The following is a 21,264-nucleotide window of genomic DNA, read 5'->3' as shown; positions in this document are numbered from 1 at the left end:
CAGCTCCCAGAACTACTCCGATCAAGCACTTGTCTGAAACAGAGATGCGAGTCAGGCGAGACAAAGGGCTTTGTCATAATTGTGATGAGAAATGGTCTCGGGGCCATAGATGTGTTCAGCAAAAGCTCTATCTCTTGGATGTGGATTCTCCACCGGAACTGGAAGAATATGTAGATGCTCAGGAAACAGTGGATGATGAGGTTGAGCCTCACCAGCCTGAACCTCCTTCACTAGAAGCTCCACCAGAGATATCTGTCCATGCTTTGGCAGGAGTCACTACTCCACAAACCATGCGGGTCCAGGGTTTCTTCAAGAAGATCCCTCTTACTATACTCATTGATTCTGGTAGCACTCATAACTTCATTGATCCACGAATAGCCAAACAAGCTGATTGCTTTATCCATCCCTGCTCTAGCTTTGAAGTCATGATTGCCAATGGGGGCACTTTACCTTGTAAAGGGAAATGTCGCAATGTGCGTCTCTTTATTGGCGATTATAACATGCGCTCTGACATGTTTGCCTTACCCTTAGGTGGTTGTGATGTGGTTTTGGGTGCCCAATGGTTACGCACTCTTGGCCCCATTCTCTGGGATTTTGCTGAACTTTGGATGCAGTTTTCAGCCGAGGGGCACCAACACACTTTGAAAGGCTTACAACCAGGGTCTCTCAGCATCATCAGTTCACACCGTATGGAAAAACTTCTTAAGAAGAATTCACATGGTGTCATCGCTCAGCTCCATTCCATTCAGATGCAGCCATCAGCAGTCTCTAGCACTCCTGCCGATCTCCACCACATTTTGGACAAGTATTCTGGTGTATTTGCTGAACCTGTGGGATTACCTCCTTCTCGTCCAGAGGACCACCGTATTCAGCTCCTTCCTGGCAGTGTTCCGCCCAACATCAGGCCCTACCGCTACCCATTTCATCAGAAGACCGAAATCGAGATACTTGTCCGTGACTTACTGAAGCAAGGTATTATTCGCCCTAGTACCAGTTCCTTTTCTTCTCCAGTTCTGCTTGTTCGCAAAAAAGATGGGTCATGGCGACTCTGCATTGATTTCCGAGCACTTAATCATCTCACTATAAAGGACAAGTTTCCCATTCCAGTTGTTGATGAACTTCTTGATGAACTTCATGGGGCTCATTTTTTCTCCAAGTTAGATCTTCGTTCTGGGTATCATCAAATTCGGGTTAATGAGGAGGATATACCTAAAATTGCCTTCCGCACACATGATGGTCACTATGAATTTTTAGTCATGCCCTTTGGCCTCACGAATGCTCCTTCAACATTTCAGGCAGTGATGAATAACATATTTCGACCATACCTCCGGAAATTCATTCTGGTCTTCTTTGATGATATCCTCATATATAGCAAAACTTGGGCTGAGCATCTCCATCATCTGGAGCTTGTCTTGCAACTTCTCTCTGATCATCAACTCTGTGCAAAACTATCTAAATGTGTGTTTGGCCAGGAGGAAGTGGAGTATCTCGGGCATATTGTTGCACGCCATGGAGTGCGGGTGGATCCTACAAAAATAGATGCCATGAAAACTTGGCCGCATCCTAAAACTCTCAAGAGCCTTCGGGGTTTTTTGGGGTTGACTGGCTACTACCGCAAGTTTGTCAAAGATTACGGGAAAATTGCAGCACCATTGACAGCTCTGTTAAAAAAGGATGCCTTCTCCTGGACCCCTGTTGCTGAGACTGCATTTGAACAACTAAAACAGGCTATGTGCAGTACACCTGTTCTCGCAATGCCAAATTTTTCCAAACCCTTCACTATTGAGAGTGATGCTTGCGGCAATGGATTGGGTGCTGTTCTCCTGCAAGATGACCATCCTATTGCGTTCACTAGCAAAGCCCTCTCTGGTAAGAATCTAGCCCTCTCTACTTATGAAAAAGAAATGATGGCTATTTTGCATGCTGTACAGAAGTGGCGGCCATACCTCTTAGGGAGTCATTTTTGCATCAGAACCGATCACCAAAGTCTGAAATACTTCCTGGAACAACGGGTATCCTCTCCTACACAACAGAAATGGGTCAGCAAACTCATGGGGTATGATTATGAGATCACCTACAAGAAGGGTAAGGAGAATATTGTGGCAGATGCTCTTTCTCGCACATTTGATAATCAAGCTTCCCTTTCCGCTATTTCTATGCCCATTCCCAATTGGTTAGCGTCTGTTCAGCAGGGCTATGACAGTGACTCTTCTTTATCTCAAATCATTCACCAGCTAGCCAATAATCCTTCTGCTATACCACATTACTCTTGGGATGGTGCTTCTCTTCGCTACAAGGGTCGGCTAGTGCTTCCTCAGAACCCAGCTCTACATCAGGCTATTTTTTATGAACTCCATGCTTCTCCTTCAGCAGGGCACTCAGGCTTCCTCAAAACTTATGAGCGAGCAAGGAGAAACTTCTTTTGGAAAGGGATGAAACAGACGATTCAACAGATGGTGGCTGAATGTGATACTTGCCAACGCCACAAGGGTGAAACGACCCTCCTTCCTGGCTTGCTCGAACCATTGCCCATCCCTACACGGATTTGGACTGATATTTCTATAGATTTCATTGAAGGGCTTCCTAAATCCGGTGGCAAGACAGTGATCTTGGTTGTGGTTGATCGTCTCTCGAAATATAGTCATTTTTGTGCCCTCAGCCACCCCTATACTGCCTCCTCTGTTGCACAAATCTTCATGGACCAGATATTTCGTCTTCATGGACTCCCTTCTTCCATTGTCTCTGATCGTGATGCAACTTTTACCAGTCATTTTTGGACTGAACTGTTTCAGAAAACTGGCACCAAACTGAAGATGAGTTCGGGCTATCACCCACAAACTGATGGTCAAACTGAAATTGTCAATAAATGCTTGGAAACTTATCTTCGTTGCTTCACTTCCGAACAGCAACATCAGTGGGCCAAGTGGCTCCCTTTAGCTGAATGGTGGTACAATACCTCTTACCACACTGCCTCTAAAATGACTCCATATGAAGCAGTCTATGGTCAGGCACCTCCAGTGCTCCTTCCCTACACTCCCAACAGCTCACCAGTCCAGGCAGTTGACATAGTTCTCCGCAGCAGGGATCAGATTCTTCGGACCTTACAGGATAATCTTCACATGGCCCGTAATCGGATGAAACAGCAAGCAGATCAACACCGTTCTGAGCGCTCATTTCAAGTTGGGGATATGGTTTTTCTTCGTCTACAGCCATACAAACAATCCTCCCTAAAGCTGAAAGGGCGTCATAAGCTGGCCCCAAAATTTTATGGGCCTTATAAGGTTCTGCAGAAGATTGGTTCAGTTGCTTATAAACTGGAACTTCCTCCTTCTTCCCGCATTCATCCAGTCTTTCATGTTTCTTGTCTAAAGAAAGTTCTGGGTACCACTGTCAGAGCACAAACTACTCTCCCTGAAATGGATACGGAAGGATCCATTATCCTGGAGCCGGTGGCAATCATTGACCAGCGCACTCGCCAGCTTCGCTCTCGCTCCATCTCTGAGGTCTTGATTCAGTGGCATGGCATGCAACCAGAGGATGCTACCTGGGAACCCCTTCTTCAGATTCAACAACAATTTCCACACCTTAAGCTTTGAGGACAAAGCTTTTTTCTAAGGGAGAGGGGATGTTAGGAACCTGTGTGTTCCTTCTGTTTATTTTGTTAGAGTAGTGTTGTTGGACGCATATGCTTTGTAAGTCGTCCCGTGAGTATATTTTATTATCCCACATGCATAGGTAGTATTACTTTTCTAGATCGTACTCAGTATATAAGAATAGCTTGAGGCCCTTGATGGGCACGGACGAATTTATTGTATTGAGCTTGCTCAAAGGAGGTTACCCCCTCGAAGTGGCCTGCGATCAGTAGATTCATTCTGAGTTCTGCTATCACTTTGTATTCTGTTATTTTGAGCATTCTCACGATATTGCTATAAGGAGGTTCATCACAATAAGTCTATCACTGGGATACCTAGGGAGCTTCTTAGGGTTGATAGTTGTACCCGCTACCCTCAAATATGTAAATGTTTGAAACTGGATGTAGTAGGCCCCAACTTCTGATATCTTAGTAGCTGCCTCTTTTGAAATCCTTTTTGCATAATCCCCCTCTATGAACTAGATTATTGCGAATATAAAAGAATCATTCACAATATTATATTCCTTGCTTTGCTCTAAAATATTCTTCTTTACCAGCCGAGGATATACAATATAGGGCCATGCGTTTACATCTTGCATGCTACCCTTCTTATAAAGCCCTGGATAATCCATCACCCTTGTGGCTAACAAGAATACCAAGTATGATGTCATACAAAATTTATGGTTATTCCTAACCACCACCAATTTCTCACCCAAGTTCTCACTGAGAATGGGAGCCCAATCAATTAGCATCTTTGTCGTCTTGATAGTCTCAATGAAATGGACCATCCATATGTTCAAGTGCCCTGATGCTAGCAAGCCCATAATTGTACTCAAGAGTATGATTGAATATCCAATATCCTCTTTCATGTAACCTCTTGTCATATCCACTTTTCCTTCTTTCCACCCTAGAGGAGTCTTTTCAATGAGGTATGATGACTGTATGATTTCAGAAGCTTCATCAACATGTTCCCTGTACCATCTCTCAACTTGGTGATAAGTCAATTTGATAAATTGATCTACCCTCAAAAGATGGAACACCTTCTCTATGTTATTGGGTTAGAGATCTAGGACGATCTCTCTAGTTATGCTCTTCACAACCCTTTCTTCAAGAACATATTTTTCTGCTAGTGTCATGATCAATTTTGAGGACTGCACTGAAACTAGATGTGATGTTGTGTTAACTAATCCTAATCAGATTAGAGTGGATATTATCGATGATCTTTCTATTGGTTTGTTGCATAATGCTAGGAACACACCCAAATTTGGGTGACCTAGTTCGGTGTCCTAGATTTCTTTATAGTCATCTTGAAAGCGTGACTTGATTGGAACACCTTGAAACTTGAATACTATGGGCTTTGGAACCATCTTTGTTGTGAGGGAGGATGATGAGGAAGCCATTGAATTTGCACAAAAAACAATGCCCATTAGTTTAGAGTCAAAGAAAAATCAATAAATTCAAACCCTAAAATTGACACAATAAAAAACCCTAAAAACCTAACAGACAAAAACACCTAGAAACCTAATTTTATGACCTTGGAGTGCAAAAACAATGCGCACCTAGCACATCTCTAAGGTGCACCTGGTGTGAATTTACCCTTATAATGTTTTTAATATGGGGTGCGCTAATGCACACCCTTTATTAGACTTAGTGCAAAGAACATTTGTTATTTAAGGGTGTGCAACACCATAGCTAATTAGCGCACCCTATTTGTTGTTCTTTGTGTTTATTTTTAAAGTTTGCTAGTTTTTTTACAAGGTAAAAGGTGGGTTGATGCACACCTTTGAGTGTTAATGTTGTTTTATGTCTTTGTGTAGGTAGGAGAGTTGAGATGAAGTGATGTGCACCTCAACTAGTGCACAACTGTGGAGCTTAGAGCAGTGATGCAAAAATAAAAACAAGTGGAGGTAAAAGGGGGGGGGGGGGGGGGGGTTCTCTAGGTTATATAGACCTAGGGTCCTAAGCACCCTTGGTGCTGCATAGCTACGCATCACCAAGGGTGATCCCCTTTACTTAAGCACTTTGGCACACTAGCGCACCTGGGGAGGTGCACTGGTGCACCTTTTTTCTTCAAAAAAAAGACACATGCTCTCAGAAATTTAACTTTTGGAAATTGGGTTTTCTCGTTGGGACCTAGTCTTGACCAGAAACACTAAATAAAACCCAAAAAAGACTCGGACCCTAGACTAGGGATCTAGAAGCCAAAAATATTAAGTAGAGGGTCCCCATTTTAGGCAAAATGGGGCGTGCCTTGTGAAAACCACAACACTTACAAGGGCACAACCAGGGTTTGAAATGAGTTTTTATAGATGGCCCAATCCACACAGAAATGATTGAGGAGACAAAGTACTGCCCTTTTTTTGGTAGTTTAAGGATGGGAAATGAGACAAAAAATTCAAGGAGGCAAGAAAGGGTTGGTTGGGATTCTTTGTGTTATATCCATTGAATAATTTGATGAAGAAATTGAATTGTTAAAGCAAATTGAATATCTAAACACTATGAAAGTCTTTAGGAGACATAGGGCACCAATGAGGAGACAAATGATCATTGAGGAGGGTGAAAATAACTATGTGGATCTCTAGGCTAGTTGGGATGGTGTTTCATAGGGTGTAGATGGCAGGGTTCAATGGAGTGGATGGAGATGTAGAAGGAAATGACAAGAGGGCGAGCTTGTGGATGACAACCAACACAAGAAAGGTTCCTTTCTTCTAGTTAAAATTTGACTTGTAAATTTTGGTGTTTTGTTTAGAAATGTTTGCTTTTCCCTATTTATTGTTAAAACTCTATTAATGAAGTCTATAATTAGGGCTTAATTTTATCGACAAAAGTGTAATGAACAAGTAACGGTAGATGGTCAAAACAATTCCTAGGTTGGGATTAGGTTTTGTTTGGTAGGGATGTATAAGTGAACAAAATTATTATTTTTGATTTTATTAGTTGGATGAGTGGGTGGATCTTTTTGAGTGTGATGACATCAAACTCTTTCAAAGTTATAATTCTAAGTAATTTAATTTAATAAAAAATTAATATTACCAATATTTTTTTGATCATATGTATATGTTATTACAAGTAAAAATTAATTATTCATAATGATAAATTAATTTCCATGTTGTGGAATATCTTGCTGTTGAAAACTCCACTCCTCCTTAGGACAACCAAATAACTTAAACACATACATTTATTGGATTACTTCTATAAATAATGACCACTAGGCTATGAGTTTAATGTCTCTCTCAACATGTTTCCACACTTGGCATGAAGGTGGACCTCAAGGAAATAAGAAAATGATTCTCTAGTTTTTGCTAGAGTGGAAATAGATAAACCACTTAATGCTTGTTCCAATCTCTTCATCTCATTACTCTCTCTACCTCTTATATTTTCTCATCTATTACCTTTCCCATAATTTATAGCCTTCTTTTATCTCTTGTTTGTTCCTCCTATTTATTTTGAGGAAACATGAATTAAACTACATATTCCCTTGAAGACACATACCAAACTCCCTCTTTATCCTTTCAATAACTATTCAGTTTGCCACATGCCTTCATTAATTTCTAACCATGTTACGTTTTAATCTGTTTTTACATGACACTAATTTTTTAATCACAATATTACATCAAAGAGAATAGACACAGCAAATTGACCTCATACCATTATCTCACTATTTTTTCATTCATTAATGTAATAATTGTTTATTCCAATAATTTATGTAAAATTTTATTATAAAGATAACCATCGAGGATCGAGAGGCCTAATGGAGAGTACAATAATAGGAGTGAATCAATGCAACAAGAAAAAATAATATTCTTATCAACAATGTAATACACTAGATCAATTTGATTGAATTGACTAAAGTCAAATCATAAAGGAGACCCTTGACTAAGTAGGCCAAGGTGATACATATTATGGAATAAGATTATATGTTACATAGAGTGATAACTTATCGCCCTTGACTAAGAGGGAGAAATGTAAGTGTCACATGCCCATTAAAGGTAGATCACCCTACAAGGTGGAAATGTGTTTGTGTGTGTAATATAGGGAAATTGAGTTCACTAGCTTATATGAAAAATTAGGAAGCTATATGTATTTTTTAATTAATTACGTTGAGAGGGAGTGGTCAAATTATCTCAAAATGTTCGTCACAAAATGGATTCAGTACTCCCTTGTCATGAGTTGGAAAAGTTTGATTAATTACAAAAGAGGAATGCAAAAGCTAAGGTAACAAGATATAAAATGACATTTTTCATCATATACAACAACATAAAGATCTATATACAAGTTATAATTGTAATTAGGAAAATATGGATATAGAAGAACTCATTTGGACCTGGGGAAAATAGGAGAGACAATGAGTGATGAAAAGTAATCCTAGACAATATCAATCAGGGAAATGTAGTCTCAATCTTTTCGAATACATAAATTGGGGATTTGTAGCTATTTTGATGCTTGACACAAACCTAGATATTTACATTTCCACTATACCACTTACACACAAAAAGAAGTAAATTTATAAGGTTGATCGAGGTTTGTCTAGGTTAAACCCTAATTTAGGAATTAAACTTGAAAATTAAAATAATCAAAATGAAAAATAAAACATGCTAATATGTACTAGAGGCTAGAACTTTTGAAAATTAAAATATCTTATACCTTTTTGATGAAATGCTTTGTGAATATATTATCACAATTATTTATGCAATAGTATGACTACACAAGACCTTAGAGGAAAATAAATCATGACCAAACGTTTTCATAAAGGTTGTTGAAGCTTGTCACAATGTTAGATCCAAAGAAAAATATCTCAAATTCTTGATGCTTGAATGCTTCAGTTTGATGTGAATGCATCAACCGATTACTTATATGTGTGCTCAATTGGAGATACTTGATTTTATACTTCTCCCTATTATTTTAGGAGCTTATAATTTCAAAAATAGATGATACAAAAGAAGATTTCCCAGTGCCATAAGTTAGCCATTAGAGGGTTTGAATGCGAGTCTTGAATATTGGTACTAAGTTACCTCAAGTGACGTAGTTTGGAACGAGGTTATTCTAGTTGACATAGTCTATAAAAAATATTAAGGTTGAAACAAATGTTTAATATTCTTTTCTCTTCTTAGGGTGGAAAGTAGTGCAAAGAAAAACAAATTTAAATTTTTTGAGAAAAATGTTCCGATTCATAAAATAATTTTACAATCTTATATCAAAAATTGATTTTAATGACTCAAATTAGAATTGCAATATATCTATTTAGAAATTTGATTTCTTTTATTTAGAATCTATTAATGAAAACCACATTTTGACAATACCTACTATCTTCAATAAGAAACTTTAAAAGAAAATTAAGATATCCCTTTTAATACACATATATGAACTATAAAATAACTCTTTAACAAATATAATATGTAAAAGATTATATTCTATATTTAGTATTGTTTCATTTAAAAAATATCTCCTAACAAATATTTTATTTATTCATATTTAAATAATTTTTTTTGACTATTTCTTTAAAAATTCATTTTGATAGTGTAACTAAAGTAATTAACTAGAATAATTATTAATTAAAGTAATTAACCAATATTCCTATTATACTCGCCAGCTGCGTGTTACATTTTATTATACCCAAAAGGCTGACGCTTCAAGTCGAATAATAACGCTAGGAGGAGGTTGCGGGCGGTGCTAGGCGCGTAAGATATTCTGATGCGGGTGCTGTACACGACCTCCTTTAAAAATGGTGGTCTTTGTAGCGAAGATTGAAATGAAATGAAAGACTTTGAAAGACCACAAGTTATTCCCTGTATATGGCAGACTCGAAATCTGAGCAGAATCAACTTCATTCACTACACGCGTATGGCGAGGTGAACAAAACATTAAGGCATAGTGACGTTGGATGGAGGGAGCGAGTTCTGGCTGGTGGCGGAGCTGCTGTTCTTTCCGCCATTATTTTCAATCCTTTGGACGTCATCAAGGTTTGTAATTTTCAAGTTTTCTGTCGAAATGTTATAATAACTAAATTTATAGCTTTAAAATGCGTGACATTTTCCATGGGATTTCTTTATTGTTTATGTTTCAGCAGTAGCTTAATTTTTATTTTACTTCTCAAATGTCAATATGCCCTTTAATGGTTTGTGGTGTAATGGTAATGTAAGCATCATATTCAGATGCCCTCATAAAGTTTGTCTTAACTTCTTAGATTGGCGAATTTTGGAGGAAAGTGCTGCTGCCTGTAAATTTGGACAGATTGAAGAATAATTAGGACGCAGAGCATCCGGAATTTGTTTGTGTGAGTTAGTAGGGTTCAGGACACATTAATTGGTGTTTTGAAAATAGGTTACATGCCTCAGTGATTGTGGTATGTCTAGTGAATACGTGGAATAGAGTTTGTGGTGTAACAGTGATGATTGTGCAATATAGCTAGCTCACTATAGGGTGGATTAACAGGAATTGGATTACTCTGGGTTCGAGGTTCAAACACACTGGTACAATATTTGAAAGATATGTAATTCGAATAGAAATAAATCTCCTCGTGGGTTTTCACAAAGGTGGGTGACCTAAAAGACAATACCTCTATCTCATCCAACTTTATGTGCCTTATTTTTTAGGGCTGATGTCATGCACAGGGGTGAGGTTGGGTGTGGCCTTACTGCAGAATGCAAGTGATGTGGTGGGTTGCATTAGTTGATATTGGCATCGAATGTAAATTGCACTTTAAATGTTTTCTGTTTTCAATAACCAAATACATGTGCCTAAACCTAAGTTACTTATGTGCAAATGCGAGTTGGCAGAATTGTAGGCTGCAGATGCTGCCAATGATTCTAGTGTAAGACGGGGACTCACCACCCCCCACCCCCCTGCAAACCTTGAAGTACCCATCCCCGAGACGTCCTGCATCGGGTACTTGAGTACTTGAATACCCCCACGTCTACCATTCTTCCACTGGGATGAGTACTTGAATTACTATTTGAATTTTGATTTTTGAATGTTACAATTGGATATGTAATATGTTACTACGTTGAATGTTCAATGGTTCTAGTTCATGTTGCAATTTTGTTATATTTGAGTATTTAATTTGGTATGTTCTGCTGAAACATTGTTTCATCACTAGCATTTCAAGTTATATATGTATACTATACAACACCCTTACCTACCTTGTCCACCACTTGCCACCATCTCTTGGCTGTCCCCTTGCCATCCCCCTGCCATCCCGAAAATGAGGCCCATTTTCCCCCATCCTAGAAACTCGTCCTGGCGTCCCCCCATCCCGATGCACCTCAATACTGCTGTTACACTGAAAAATTCCTTTGCAGCTCACAAAAGAACATGCAGCTGGCTTGAAACTTGGGGTGGAGGTGGACAATTTGCAAACTGCACTTGAAAATGACAATCTGCATTTGAATCCACCTAAGGAGCATTGTAAATTTAGAATTGTCCAGAATTGATAGAAAACAAGAATCTGCATTTGAAAATGGGAGTTGGCAAAAGTGTAGGCCGCAGATGTTGACAACAGACTGGTTCATTAGCATGAGCTACTAGTTTGAGCCAAAAATTCCTTTGCAACTCACTAAAAAACATGCATCAGGCTTGAAACTTGGGGTGGAGGAGGTGGACAATTTGCAAACTACCCTTGAAAATGAGAATCTGCATTTGAATCCACCTAAGGAGCATTGTAATTTTAGAATTGTCCAAAATTGTAGAAAACGAGAATCTGCATTTGAAAATGCAAATTGGCAGAGTTGTAGGCCACAGAGGCTGACAACAGAGTGGCTCATTATCGTGAGCTACTAGTTTGAGGCAACAATTTCTTTGCAACTCACAAAAAAACATGCAGCTGGCTTGAAACTTGGGGTGGAGGAGGTGCACAATTTGCAAACTGCACTTGAAAACAAGAATCTGCATTTGAATCCACTTAAGGAGCATTGTAATTTTAGAATGCCACATTGGATTTCATACCTGTTCTATCCTTTGCCGAGGAAAGGAAGGGTTGGACCCGATCCTTTCTAAATTGCAAGGCACTTGTATTCACAGGTGAGGAAAGAATCAAGAAACTGCCATAGGGTATGCAGAGCTTGAGCCGGGTCTTCTGAGTGAAGCATTGAGTTCGTTGTAGGTGTTTCCTTGGTGGTTTGTTGTCAAACAAAATCTGGACAGAAAACATTTGCTTTGGTGTTGTCAGGAGTATGTCTAATTTTTTTCTGGAGGGGACAGTGAAGGCAGTGTTGAGCTCCAATGGGTTTTGTAAAGCGCTAGACTTTTTGACCTTGTTACTGAATATGGCTGATCAGGTATTAGAAAATCAAACATCATTCCTTCTTTTAATCTTCTAAGCAATATTCTATGTCAAATATGGAAGAAATATAGGATTGATCAAAAGATGGCAGTGAGATAAAGCCATAAAGGTGCCTAATTGTCAGTTGACAACGATTTGTTGTTTAAAGCATACATAAAATGGTGCTCAGTGTTAAGGTTGTAGCTTCAGTTGGATTCATTCGATTTGAGATATATTATTGTTATTGGTAAATCATCATTTCCTATGTATATTTATCCATGTTAAATAATAAATATTATAGTATATAATATATAAGTTATATTATATATATATATATTGTTATACATATTATTATTTTTGGTAATACATTATTATTAATTAAATGACGATTCAACCACAGAGACTTGTCTCCTACTCTCATATTTATATGAGATTCAAATATGCATTTGGAACATACCTATAACAATGACAATGTTAGTACATTTCCAGCGATCCTGATAATTTAACATTGTGTCAGAGCAAGGCTGCAAATATAATAAAAGATTAACGAGAATGGAAATCAAATGAAAGGAGGACGAAGAACCATATATTCCTTTGATCTTTAGGCTTCAGGCATCTGACTCAGCAAAGAGAAAAAGAATACATAATGGGGCGGGCTCCTATCATACAACATAAGAGTAATGCATATATTACAAATAATGTGAAGGAAATTTGAAGGGTGGAGATGACCATTTATCTCTCATGCTCCTGAATGTGCCTTGACTGTACCATTTTGTCAGTCACCCTTGGCCGTGTATATCCCACTATATCTCAGTCACCGCATTCTTGGATATTGGCAAATCAAAACGAATCCCTCTATGCTAACAGTACTCCCATATACCGACCCATCTATTCATTCGATGGTTTCTTTATTTTGTTGAATATAATGCGCAGGTGTATTATTAAGATGTCAACGTGGAATTTAATCATTCCCTATGAATATAATACATTATGTGGAATTAATCACTCACAGTAGGAAGACATCTACTGGCAAAGTGAAAAGATCCACTTCAGTCAACATGTGTGGTTAATATATTGGAGGGAGTCTTGTGCATCAATGCCTTATGCATTTAGACTATGATTAAACCATGATGAATTCTTCAGATCCTTCGGAGCTAATGCATTAACAAGGTATTTAAACCTGCCACAAGAAAATATATATAAAACCATTGAATCATCAAGTCATCTAAGACAACTAGCGAATAGAATTTAGTAAGAACATAGTTGCAGTTATAATACAGCTAGTAAGAATTAAATAATATTTCATCACAATATCCAAAGAGGACGGAATAGGCCAGAAGAACAACACAAATCAGAAAAGATATTAAGGGTGGAGAAAAGGGATTACAAACTGTGCACAACAATAGTGAATAACAACAAAAGGTAAATAATTAGCAGACACCAGCAAATAATGGTAGGGTGGAAAGGGAGGACATTATAGTTCAGTCGAAGGACTTATAGACAGAGAAATCAACATAGTAGAGAAAAGAAATAAACAATGGTAAGAATTGAAAGAAAGGGAATATCTAAAATAAATAAATAAAAACAATAAGTCACGACTATCAAAGTTTACATAATTTGTGACTCTCCGCACCAAGCAATGAGCCCCAGGGAGGGACGTTACTGCAGTAAGGCGCAGGTGGAGTTGGTTTTGAGAATCAAATCAATACGTAGAAAAGGGTAGGGTTGGCAAAAATGAAACCGACAGATGGGAGAGGAGTCGAGTCGGCAAAGGAGAACCCTTAACAAATATTCTCAACCCAATGTTAGTTATAATATATCAATACTTCAGCCGCAAACAAGAAGATAATCTTATTACTATGAAGAAGGGTTTACACATGAAGTTGAGATTGGAGAAATACATCAGATACAACTCTTGATAGTTAAACCTCTACATATCAAAGAAACAAATTTAGATGGTCTCTTTAAAGATAATATTAGTCCCAAATCGTATAGGATTCAAGTACATTACATCAATCTCTAGCATTGGATGGAAGATTACAAACTTATGTATAATATGTGATGCCTCTAAGGATGAAGTATTGATTGTGGAACATAGAATAATATGTAAATATAAAATAAGGGCTTTCTGATATGGAAAGGAAGCAAAATCAAAACATTAATTCATAATTATTGGTTAAATAAATTATATTCCTAGGAGGGGCATTACAATAAGGGTTGATATCCTGTGAACATGAACTAGTTAGGGAAACTGACATGTCCAACATTGGTGCCAATGATGCACAATATATATATCAAAACAAATATCGAATAAGAATCTAGAGGGCAAGGATATGTCTATTTCCTAAGAGAACAACGACTCTCAAGAAGAACAATAGTATAATCTCAACAAACCAAGATCACATCCACTTATTATATTTGAAGGTCCATGTATTCTATTATGGATAGTCTTGGAGATTATTCACAGATACAAATTTTATCATTCAAAGTTAAGTTAATCAAGAGATGATCCAAGTCATTCTTGTAGCCACATGGAAATCTAGATAGTCTTGGTGACTAATTTTATGTGCCTGGATATCTACATTTGAAACAATCTTTGATGATAATGAATAGCTGATTTGCCATATGTCATCATTCAGGGCAAGAGTGATTAAAAGAGTAATCATTTTCTTTTAGCAGTAAATAATGACTATATTTTGGAGTGATCTATTGGCATTGACAAAATAACTAAGATGTTTTTCATGCTTGAGTATGATGCGAAATTGTTTTGTAGTAAAGTGGGAAGCTCACATTGTGGGGGGAAAATGATAAACAATGTTCCATTCCTAGGTGAACCATCTTTAAAGGGGAGATGTTCCATTCATGTGTAGATAAGTTTGAGTATTACATTTATCTACTCATTGTAGTCTCTCTCATATTTGTAATTCTATACATACTAGAAGATTTATCTGCCTTGATCTTTTTTCTTTATGTCTGAGGATGTTCTTGCAGGAAATGAAGGCTGGTACTCTACACATGCTACCAAAATATTTTGCAGACTCAATCTTATGACAGTAGCTAGAAAGAAGTTGTGATCTACAATTCATTAGTCATCTGATGATTAGACTAGATAAAGAGCTTAGAAGATTGATACTTAGAGGGAGTCTAGAGATACATGTGTGCGACTCCATGATTTTAATGGGCCTACTCCTGTGTACATAATGAGGAAGTAATGACATATCACTAGAAAGTTAGGAAGATTGATATCAGATTCATAGGGAGTTCGAGAGGCATCCATAGGCGAAGAGAGCTCTAAGAGAGTAACTAGAGGACTTGACATCCCAGGATTGTTGTTCAGAGGCAGAAAGTTGAAGTGTGATCTCTTCTCTATAAGGGAAAATTTCGAAGTGAAATTCCTTATAATGCATTCTTCTTTGTGAGAGAGAATTGAGGTGAAAGCCCTTGTACCACCCTTTGACTTGGTTCATGATGGTTACTATTTCGCATATGATATGTAATGAAAGGTGACGATCTTATAAATGGTAGACCTGTTATCATGACAAACTTCATTAAGTTGTTGTCCCAAAGTGCTAGAAGTCATGATAACGAATGTATCGTGATCAAACTTCATTAAGTTGTTCTCCCAGAGTGTCGTAGATCATGTTACTTGTCATGATAGAGACCATGACATTGCAATTTCTTGTTAAGTTGTCCCGGAGTGCCGGAAATCACATAACTCATATCCTTCTAGGATATAACATATTCTTTTGGTAAGAGTCAAGGATTTGATGCCAATGCACATAACAAAAGAATATACGTATGATGAATATCATATGATTGATATTACTTGTTGAATTATACTTCGGATTATATTGAAAGATAACATCTAAATTGATGGATTTATGTTGATATCCTTAAATATGCCATTGCAGGAATATCATACTGAGATGATATCTTTTGTTGGTGTAAATAAGTATTTACTATTTACACTTTACTTAAGTTTACTTAGTATAATGCATATTCATATTAGTTGTCATGTAAACACCTAGGAGTTTGCATATTCATATGAGTTGTCATATTGACAACACAGTAGTTTGCACTCCAGTTGAGCACATGTTATCTACTACATCTTTTTACAAGATACACTTTTGTATTCTTATCCTCTCATTGTTGCACGTACATTCATGCACAATGGAGGATAATCCACTCTTGGTGGACATGTGCGTAGTTGTTATGCTTATCTCTTATATGACTCCTAAACATATCAGTTGCTTTTATATACAAGGCTTTTCTATGATGTATTCATCCAATTATCTGATTAATCCATTCTCATTTGATCATATCTTGTCTCTCTTGTGCTATCTCTTGAGCTTCTAGATCTTGGCATTTCATTCTTGCCTTAGGCAAATTCTTACATGGTATTAGAGCTATACCAAATTCTTACATGGTATCAGAGCCATAGGAGTTTCATTGCATAGCCATTGGAGAGATATTTTTTTTTGCAGGTCAAAGGTTGGAGCTTGTTGGTGCAAATCAGATGTTGGCATCACATTCAAAAGGTCAAAAAACCCCCAAATCAACTTTTGTTTCATCAAAATCAGACATTTGAGGCGAAATCTAGACTCATTCGATTTTTGGAGGTGTGACAACAGCGATTCAGGAAAAATAATTACAGAGGTGATTTTCAAACAGTATTATCTCCCTCATACAAACTCCTTTTTTCGAGCATTTTTTTTTGTTTTGGGGTAGAATTTCGTGATCTACACATTGGTGCAGGTTGTTTGTGATATCTATTCCTGAATTTTTCGCAAATAGAAAATCCTGAGTTTTACAACTTCAGAGGCTTCATTCTTGCTCTGGACACATTCAGTCGCTATTTTTTTTGAAAGTGCATAATTTTTGTCTACTTTCCAGAGCTGGTATTAGTTTGGAGTAATTTATAGTACTTTCAACATTTGGTCATTTTTGGCCTATTTCGACACTTGTAATTAATTAGATCCTTGAGAGAGCTTGTGTCTTATCTTGTTGAGTCATGTATAGCTTCATATTTGCTGTTGTAACCATAAAAAATAGAAGTCCACTTTGGTCTATTTTGACAAGTGGTCAATAGTGCACGCACTAGTTATAAAGTGCCAAATCATATTTTTTGGGGTAGGGATTCTTTGATTGAGTGAAAGGGGGGGTGTGTCTTGTGTTCTTCAGTCTATTGGATATTGTGCTCTTTCTTTTGCATTATGGGTTCTTTTTCTAAATTAACACCACATAATTATGCTACTTAGAAAGAAAAGATAAAGGAACCATTAGTTGGAAAAGGTTTACTACGTTATGTAATTGGTGCTGCAAAGAAACCTGATGATGATGCCGACAATTCTCGTAAAGAAGACTGGGAATCAAAACAAGAGATGGCCTTAGGAGCCTTGATAAAGAATATCTCAGATCCTATCAAATATCACATCAAAAACATTACCAATCCAATTATTTGATTAATCCATTTTCATTTAATCATATCTCGTCTCTCTTGTGCTATCTCTTGAGCTTTTAGATCTTGGCATTTCATTTTTGCCTTAGGCAAATAGAAGTTTGGGATAAACTTGAAGCATTTTATGAGATAGTAGATGAAGATATGGCCTGCACCATTGAGGACAATCTTCTCAAATTGGATCCTAGGAATTTTGACACCATAAGAGATTATCTTACCCAAGTAGACATGTGGTGAACCCATCAAGGATGGAAATTTGATCAAACATGTAATGACTCATCTTCCTCTTGAATATGCGGCTTTTGTTTCAAGTTATAATACTCACAAGTTAACAATGGAAAGTGCCTTCACGAAGCCTTCATTTGAGTCACTTTCAAGAATGTTGGTCTTAGAACATGAAAAGTGAGTGAGTATGGGAATTCTTCAGTCTTCCAAGTCTAAAGCCTTGGTAGCTAATAAGGGGAATCAAGGGAATCAAGGTGGTAAAAGTTCCAACAAGAAGCAAAAGCAATGGAAGGCTAAGCCACAAGATGACACACAACAATCTTCCTCACCACAAGACAACTTCAACAATAAGGGTAAATCATCCAAGAAGGAGTTGCTTACTTGTGCATATTGCAAGAAAAATGGACATGAAGAACATCGTTGTTACAAGAAGGAAATGGATGAACTCAAGAATCTTTTCAAGAAGAATCAAATTAGTCTACCTTCAAGAGTGACTACTTCACCCTCTTCTTCACATTCAAATTTTGATAAACGAAAGGATCACATCGGAAAAGGTCAAGCCTTAGTAGCTACTTCAAGTCAAGATTCAGGGAGACGGCTTCTAGATTCAGGGACTTCTCATCATATGGCATCTTTACAGTCTATGTTTTCATCATTTGATCCTTGCCATACGCTGCCTATTTTGATGGGCAATCATACTTACATGAATGTGATTGGGAAAGGAACTATAAATAAGGGGGAGGGATACTTCAAAGATGTGTTGTGTGTACCTCACCTAAGTCAGAATCTTCTTTCCATCTATCAGCTCACTCATGGAGATAGAGGAAGGACTGTGGAATTCACACCTGATTTAGTTTTTATTAGAGACTTGGAGACTAGACAAATCATTGCTACAGGGGTGGTTGATCATGCATCTCAGCTATACTACTTTTCAGACTTTGGTCATGACGATGATAGTGATTTTTCAATAGATTTTGATCATATTTCCAGTGATGATTCAGATTTTGAGGAGAACTTTGGCTACTTGAACTTGGGTGTTCTCACATGTGATCAAGTTCTTGAGCCATCCATTGCTTCTCCTCCTACTAATATTCCATCTACTGTTGTTCCTGATGATAGTTGTATTCACGTAGCCATGGATTCAAGTGATTCAGTGCAACAAGATATTCATTGTCTTCCAGACTCAGTTCCATGGGATGACTATTTGACAGACATTTCTAGTTTGTTTGTGGAGTCCTATATTGCAGATTTGGGAGACACTATTGATGACATTCATCTTCTCTTTGGTGAAGATGATCCTTCTTCAGTTGTTGCGAGGGAGCATGCTGACCCTCATCTTCATTCTCTACTTGATTAATATTTTGAGGTTGACATGATGATAGATCCTTTGATACAATAGTTAGAGGAGGTCACTTTATTTTTAGAGGAGATATTTGAGTCTTTGATACATGTTCTACATTCGTCCTCAATTGAGCCTAATTTGTCTTTTTTAGCAGAGTGACATAGTACACATGATTTGGAGGAGGCACCTTTCAGTATTGACATGGGGACACTTTAGCAGGTTTCAAAGATTTCATACATTTTGAGGTTTCTTCCTACAGATGGGAGAGGCTTCATTGATACACCTTTGGTTTTGTTTCTCCCTAAGGGAAGGCATGTTGTTCTACACTCATGGAGGAGTTTCTACATTGAGCCTTGCGCATCTACCACAGGTGTACATTCTACATTGAGAGGGGGTTACTTGGTCTATCTTCCTCTTCTTCTCTCTTATGGGGGGGATCTTCTCCTCACATGAGGTCTTCTTCTCTCACATTTCCTTTTATTGTACTTATATCTCTTTTTGGAGGGGGGTTTTTTCCATGTGGTTTCCCCTCTTTCTTTGCTTTATGAGAGATTGCATTGCATATCTTTTACACTTGTAGTTTGTACATGGGTACTTAACATGGCCTAGTAGCCGAGACCCATCTTGCATTATTATCTAGCTTTTGTGAGCTTAAGTACATTTCCCTATGTTGCACTTGAGGGGGGGTGTTGGTATAAATAAGTATTTACTATTTATACTTAAGTTTACTTAGTATAATGCATATTCATATTAGTTGTCATGTAGACACCTAGAAGTTTGCATATTCATATGAGTTGTCATTTTGACAACACAATAGTTTGCACTCCAACTGAGCACATGTTGTCTACTACATCTCGTTATGAGATACACCTTTGTATTCCTATCCTCTCATTGTTGCACGTACAATCATGCACAATGGAGGATAATCCACTCCTGGTGGACATGTGCTTAGTTGTTATACTTATCTCTTGTATGACTCGTAGACATATCAGTTGCCTTTATATACAAGGCTCTTCTATGATGTATTCATCTAATCATCTGATTAATCCATTCTTATTTGATTATATCTTGTCTCTCTTGTGCTATCTCTTGAGCTTCTAGATCTTGGCATTTCATTTTTGCCTTAGATAAATTCTTACATGGTATCAAAGCTATACCAAATTCTTACACTCTTAATATACTTGAGAGTATAATGTGTTCTACAAATCCTCCCTAGCTAAGAGGGAGTGTTAAGGTTGTAGCTTCAATCAAATTGATTCGATCTGAGATATATTATTGTTATTGGTAAATCATCATTTCCTATATATACTTATCCATGTTAAAATAATATATATTATTGTATATAATATACAAATAGTGACACTTGTTGTTCAGTATAAGGCTTTTGATCTCCATAAGGCCAAACTAAGCACCTTTCTCATTCACGTAAGTCATTTGAAACAGGTTATCTCATCAATACCAAGCAACTATCCCCTGCAATAACTTCTTTTTTAAGCTCAGTCAAACAAATGCTACGCAACAAGTTAGTTAATCTTGTCAGTTAAGGCACCTAATTTAATCCATCATGCCACTTAAAACCCCATTGTAGATCCTCCCGAGCACCATTAACTCACCTACTAGATACACTTTCAAGAGCCTCGTGTCACTAACTCGCCTGGCACTTTGGTGCCTGTTTTGGTTGATGCTGTGCCAGATGCTCTGTAACAGACCTTTCCTTTTGCCACATAACGTTGATAAAACACAAACCTGAGTGTTGAATTATCAGGGTCACTACAAATGTACTAACATTGCCATTGCTATAGGTATGTTCCAAATGCATATTTGAATCTCATATAAATATGAGAGGAGACATGTCTCTATGGTTGAATCATCATTTAATTAATAATAATATATTAACAAAAATAATAATATGTATAACAATATATATACCTAAAAGAAGAAATCATATACCTCGCTGCCCTATCAATCGTCTCTAAATCTGACAAGCTTGCCACCAACCTCTACTGTTGAAGCTTAAGTTTTTCCATACTCTTCCTCAAAGCATTTATTTTCTCGCTATTCTCCACACTGCTACATTGGTAGAGCTACTAATCCTCCTATGTCTGTCCATGGCTAGAAAATACGAGAGTGTTGGTCACTCCCAACACAACCACAAATCTGAAATAACAATGAATTTCCTACCCCACGAGATGGTAGGAAACCACTCTAATACCACTGTATTGAGCCTTGTTGGCTCTCAAACAATTTGTGCTGAAGAATTGATTTTTTTGTTTTTGTTTTTGAGGTTTTGTAGTTTTTGATACAACAATATAGCAACCAAATTGAAGATATTGTAATAATAATTTCAACTC

General features: G+C 37.4%; 1 protein-coding gene across 2 annotated transcripts in view; it reads left to right on the top strand.

The window, feature by feature from the left end:
- Positions 1 to 9,257: 9,257 nt before the first annotated feature.
- The window catches only part of LOC149553732 (mitochondrial carrier protein MTM1-like), a 185,657-nt gene continuing 173,650 nt past the window's right edge, over positions 9,258 to 21,264 (top strand). The window contains exon 1 of one of the 2 annotated variants that reach the window (XM_089789096.1): positions 9,258 to 9,591. In XM_089789096.1, the coding sequence (XP_089645222.1) occupies positions 9,424 to 9,591 (168 nt within the window). In that variant the 5' untranslated portion in view covers positions 9,258 to 9,423. The remainder of the gene's footprint in view (positions 9,592 to 21,264) is intronic. The other variant, XM_089789095.1, reaches the window with a different exon arrangement.

This window comes from Cupressus sempervirens, chromosome 6 (assembly GCF_028749045.1).
Source record: "Cupressus sempervirens isolate cs-2001-9-10 chromosome 6, ASM2874904v1, whole genome shotgun sequence".
In the NCBI taxonomy this organism is placed as follows: Eukaryota; Viridiplantae; Streptophyta; class Pinopsida; order Cupressales; family Cupressaceae; genus Cupressus; species Cupressus sempervirens.
The sequence above is the reverse complement of the archived record's forward strand: the minus strand, read 5'-3'. Positions and strand labels throughout refer to the sequence as shown.